At 47.2% G+C, this 5,491-nt stretch overlaps 1 protein-coding gene across 6 annotated transcripts; it reads right to left on the bottom strand.

Moving 5' to 3' along the window:
- Positions 1–1,449: 1,449 nt before the first annotated feature.
- LOC112343658 (eukaryotic translation initiation factor 2-alpha kinase-like) lies at positions 1,450–3,293 on the bottom strand. 6 transcript variants are annotated; one of them, XM_024667474.1, is made up of 9 exons: positions 3,132–3,293; positions 3,048–3,065; positions 2,864–2,980; positions 2,754–2,810; positions 2,566–2,691; positions 2,039–2,497; positions 1,837–1,991; positions 1,618–1,784; positions 1,450–1,560 (listed from the first exon to the last, which is right to left on the bottom strand). In XM_024667474.1, exons 3-9 carry the CDS (start codon positions 2,970–2,972, stop codon positions 1,557–1,559), a joined length of 1,077 nt encoding a protein of 358 aa, XP_024523242.1. In that variant the 5' UTR covers positions 2,973–2,980; positions 3,048–3,065; positions 3,132–3,293; the 3' UTR covers positions 1,450–1,556. The 6 variants fall into 6 exon arrangements, with proteins under 6 accessions (XP_024523242.1, XP_024523240.1, XP_024523243.1 ...); XM_024667472.1 differs by having other exon boundaries at positions 3,043–3,065; XM_024667475.1 differs by lacking the exon at positions 3,048–3,065 and having other exon boundaries at positions 2,864–3,009.
- Between the last annotated feature and the right edge of the window lie 2,198 nt (positions 3,294–5,491).

Raw genomic sequence — 5,491 nt, forward strand, 5'->3', positions numbered from 1 at the left:
CTGAGGTCGATCTAGAGGATCCCCCTCCACAAATGCTTGACAGTCGTGTATCACGCATTGGGTGTCATGAGGCGCACAAGATCATTTGCATACTGGGATGTGATCCAGCCATACAAATCCAATAGTGATCCACATTCTCGGAAAGTCCAAGAAAAAGCAAAAAGCTGTTTATATCCAACTTAGGTTTGGTGGTCAACACTAAACCAAAAACAATGAAGATGAATAGGACGATGTTATTGTCCCTGCCCTACAAGTATTTTTACGTGTTTTTGTTTGCAGCAGAGGAACTGCGGTACTGAATATCCACATTCTGGTATTGAAATTAAGCTGGTCACTTGAGTGATTAGTTTTTAGCTGATCAAAACGGTTTTAATGTACAATGTTTAAATTGTGATTTTCATTTGTGAATACTTTAGTGTTCTTAATTTGGATTTTCTTTACATTTCGCTTTATAGGTATAAAGAATATACCTAAATATCTAAGTATATTCTAGAATATTCTCTAATCTAGCAACTTTAAAGTTTTCATATAAAAAACTATGAAGTTCTTTATTTTGCCTCATATCTAGAACTGGAAGAGTATCAAGTAAAATTTGAAAAACTATATAAAACTGAGAAACTCTATATTATCCTATAAATTACAAGGATTAACACTGACAAAGAGTCTAAAATTAACATCATTAATCTAGAGGGCACAAAATCCAACTTCTGGACGTGTTTTAAGATTGATGTCATGATGGTTAAACACTAAACAACTTAAAAGAGTTAAAGTTTGTTCTAGCTATTTGAAAACTTGCCTCAATCTAACCAAGCACCTAGCTTCATTATTTGTTATTCTTTGCATTCAAGTATGCAAAGAAATCAGTGGAATTTAACGATTGGTTCCTCAAGGTATGAAAAAAACAAGAAACCTGGATCAATTCATATATATATATTTCTCTCTCTCTCCATTTGACTCTTCCTTTCTATAATTTTGCAGACTCGTCAAAAAAGGGGCTTTGAGGGGGCAAAAAGAAACTCATTCACCCTGTACCAACAGAACTTGCAGGGGTGAGCTTTTGAGTGTTCTGAAGCTACTCTCTTGTTTTGACTTCCAGGTTCCTTGGATTCAATTCAGAAAGGCCTGTAGGAAAACGTTTCCCTGTAAAAAGGTCAACAGGTCAAAGGTGCGAATATTCTCTCTACAAAAATCAACAATCCCGCCATTTTCTTCATCGCATCTCCTGAGAATTGGGATAGCTCTCCAGCTTCCACCCGATCTCTGCCCACTTGAGGTGAGATGCATGGACCCTACAAGAAGCCAGCCGTGGACACCACGCTGTTGCATCTCCCGTCAATGTGCTGTTTACCAATCGTGTTTCTTGAACCGAACCTGACTACAAGAATGTCGGAAGCCCTTGAGTTGTTCAGCAACCTTGATCGAGAACAACTCGGCCTGGCAGAAATGCAATGAACTGGCAACGAATTCATATTTCTGAATCGAAATCAGCATGCTGAAAAAGACCAAGACTACAAAGATGACAAAAAGGAGCAAGTAAATCTAAACAACTACAACGATCAGCTGCAAACAGACATGTTAGAAGCCAAGCAGAGAATCAGAGTAATGAAAGAAACTCACCAAACAGATTGCCAGGCAGGATCGCAGAGGATGTCGCGCGCGGATGGACGCTGGTCGCGTCTTGCTGCGACCAGCTCCAACACCTTGGGCGCAATTGATGGGTGTTGGTACGCCCAGTCTGCTGGTAAAACGCCATCCCGGACGTCAATCAATACCGACTCCCTTTCCTACACAGATTCACCGAACTAAGCAAGCACGTTGCACAAACTGCAGCCAAACCTGGTCCGGGGGACACCTCCAATGAAGTTCGAAGAGTATAACTCCAAGCGCAAGCATGTCAGTGTAGGTTGAGTTGCTCCGGCGCTGGGGAGAGTAGTAAACTGCTCTCCCCTTCTTGATATTTTCGGTCTCGAGCATGGACTCCTTATTTTTAGCTGTAAGCCAACAAATGAGAGATGGAAGAGATGTTTCATTTGCCTACCAAGACCGAAATCTCCCAGCTTGATGCGTCCATCGTCTGTGACGAAGATGTTGTGTGGTGCTATATCCCGATGAACACCCACGTTGTCGTGCACATGCGCCACAGCTTGAAGAAGCTGCCTAAACGCATCTGCAGGTGGTGACTCACCGCCGAGGAGCACCGACTGGAGCGAGCGGCCACAAAACTCCATGACAATGTACACTTTCGACTTGCCCGGCTCGCCTTCCTCCTTCCACATGTCGAAGTATTTGACTATGTTGGGGTGTTCGCAGCGCTGGAGCATCTCTCCCTCCTTGAAGACGAGCGCGACATCCTGGTCTCTGGACTTCGTTGCTGTGCGAACCTTGATGACTTTGATGGCGTAGATTTGTTCGTCCTCCTTGCTACGGCACTTGTATACTTTCCCGGACGCCCCCTGGCCAACACAAGCGAGCACTTCGTAGCTGCTGCAGAAGCGGCCTGGACAAGAGAGACAAGGGGCCACTCAGAAGCGAAAAGATGCCAAAGAGACAAATTATTGTATCCACCTGCTGCTGCAACTGGAGTCTCCCCTCCCTTTTGGATCGATTCCACGATCCCGGTCACAACATTCGCCGAGAGCATCTTGAATCTCTCCAAGCGTTGCGCCATTGCGAGGAATTGCCGAACATATTCTGCAAGTCATGAATCAAACCAGCAAAGAGTCGTGTCAGCCAACAAAAGGAATTCCTCGTACCAGCGTCAGGAGCAGCCTGCAACGCGGATGCATCATGATCAGTTTCTCCTGCTCCTGCTTCAACGAGGATCTTCATCAGACAAGTGCAGATGTTTCAAGTTTTGACCAACCTGATCGAGCTCGGTTAATCGGATCCAGTGGGCGGGTCCTTTCGAGCATGACGTCGGATCGCTTCTGAGTGTGTAGTTTCTTCGGACCAGCAGCTCTCTTCCTCTCCATGGTGGACTCTGGTCAGTGTTAACATTGTGAGTCGTTGCTGAAAGCACAAAAGAGATTGAGGAGTCGTTACTGCACTTATCCAACGGCTGGAGCCTAGAATGCGCACATCAGCTGTCCGTCAATGGATTCACAACAAACTTGCTACAATTGCATGTTCACCTCCTTCCGCCTCGCCAACAGTAGGCCGCAAACCAGCAGCGCACTCACCTCTGCCCTTGCCAGACGATCACGGCAGCCCTAGATTTGGAATCTAAGCTGCATTGAGGATCGACGCGCTCCTCCGGCTCCCTTGGGCTTTGCCAATAGTAGGGTACAAGAATACAAAAGGCCACGTCGGATAGAGTTTAGGGCAGACGTGGCACCTTTGGTCACCTTTTGTGGCCCTTCTTCATTTCCACGGAATACAAGTCATTTTTTAGGGTATCATGAAGAAGACACTCATTCTCGATCTAGACAATACACTGGTATACGCTCATAAGGATCTCGTCTCTTCTGTAGATTTCAGCATGGAATTCGACGATGATGCACCACTCCACATCATGAAGAGACCAGGCGTAGATGAATTTCTGGGGAAGGTTTCAAAAGTGTACAATATCGTGGTGTTTAGTGCCGCCCAGGAGAAGTATGTCAACCTTGTGGTTGACCATCTGGATCCTACTGGGGGGCTTGTGTCGAGGAGGCTACATGGTGGCAATTGCGTTGTTCTAAAGGACGGGACGAAAGTCAAGAATCTTGACCATGTAGGGTTTCGGGATTTCAAGCGGGTGGTGGCACTGGATGACATTATTGACTTCTACCAAGGTCATCAAGAGAGCGTGGTGGTGGCTCCAAAGTTTGAGGGGTCAAAGGATGACCACTTCTTGGCAGATGTAACCCCGTTCCTTCTTGCGCTGTCAAAGTGTGTGGATTTTACCAAAGTTACCCATCGCTGGAATATTGGACAATGTGTGGAGAAGCAAGGCAAATTGTACGTCCTAGATCCATTAGATGATGAATGGGTTGTTTTTAACTGATTATTGTATTTTGTAATAAATGTTATAATTTTTCTGCCAAAGTGTAGTTTATGCAAATGAATCTTAGTGAACTTTTGAGCTCAGGATTTCCTACATGTCTCATGTAAAACAAAATGGCAAAACAAGAAAAACAGCACACCAAATTTTCAAGCTCTTTTGCCAAGGAAATCCCCTTTACATTGAGAGCCCACAGCTTTGCAACACCCCATGAACACCAATAGGAGCACGTGCCCACCTCAAACAACAAGCGAGACTTCAAAAAGGACATCACTGATCCAACATTTGATGCCGGAGGATAAGATGCTTAGAAGACTGATTGCTTCTGAGTTCTTTTATGTCTGTTGTTTAGTGCCTATGTGAAGCTATTGACAAAAATGTGATGATCCATATGAAGCTCTTCACAGGATCATGAAGAGAGAGAGAGAGAGAGAGAGAGAGAGAGAGAGAGAGAGAGAGAGAGAGAGAGAGAGAGAGAGAGAGAGAGACTGTCTTTGCCATGACATCCAGCGAAGTAGCAAGAGGAGTGATCGCGGTGCCTCCTGCAGGCATCTCCACGCCAAATCGCGACTCTTCTGCGCCAATGTGGTGATTCCAAGTCCCTCCCGCGAGGGAAGCTCTTGCACCGCCGCCTGGCCGCCACCCTCGACTTACGCCACCACCCCTTGTTCAGCAATCTCCTCATCCTCATGTATGGCAAGTGCTCCAGCCTCCCGGACGCATGGTCCGTCTTCCACGATCTCGTCCACAAGAACGCCTTCTCCTGTAACATCATGATCTCGACGCTCTGCGCAAACGGCCAGAGCGCGCAAGCGATTCATCTCTTCCTCGCCCTCGCCAGCGATTCAGTCGTCCGCCCCACCCACGTCTCGTTCGTCGCCGCGCTCGCCGCCTGCGCCAATTGCCCCGATCTCCAGTCGGGCATCCGGATCCACGCCCAGATCATCGCCGCGCCACCCGCGATCGCGAGCAATCCAGTCGTGTGCTGCGCCCTCTTAACCATGTATGGGAAATGCGGCAGCCTGGCAGACGCGCGGAAGGTCTTTGATGACATGCCGCGCAAGACGATAGTCGCCTGGAGCGCGATGCTGGCTGCTTGCACCAGAAATCCCGATCAGGGCGGGCTCCCCGCTGCGATCGAGCTCTATCGCCAGCTCCGGGATGCCGGCATCGGCGCGGACTGGAACACTGCGATTGCCGCAAATGCCCATAATGGGCAGTTTAGAGCGGCGATTGCGCTGCTGTGGAAGTTGGATCTGGAAGGGATTGGGCCTGATATGGTGACGCTGACTGAGATCCTGGCAGCGTGTTCTTGGAAGCAGGATAAAGCACAGGGTATAAAGATCCACGGAGCGTACTTGCTCGTGTGGCTGGGAGCGTAATGTTGTCGCTGGAACCTCTATCGTCAACATGTATGGAAAGTGTGGCAGAATCAAGGAAGCATCAAGGAAGGAAGCAAGGATCTAAAATTATTTTTTGTTTATCATGGCCTTTATAAAAAAAATTAAA

This window comes from Selaginella moellendorffii, unplaced genomic scaffold (genome assembly GCF_000143415.4).
Source record: "Selaginella moellendorffii unplaced genomic scaffold, v1.0 SELMOscaffold_174, whole genome shotgun sequence".
Classification (NCBI taxonomy): Eukaryota; Viridiplantae; Streptophyta; class Lycopodiopsida; order Selaginellales; family Selaginellaceae; genus Selaginella; species Selaginella moellendorffii.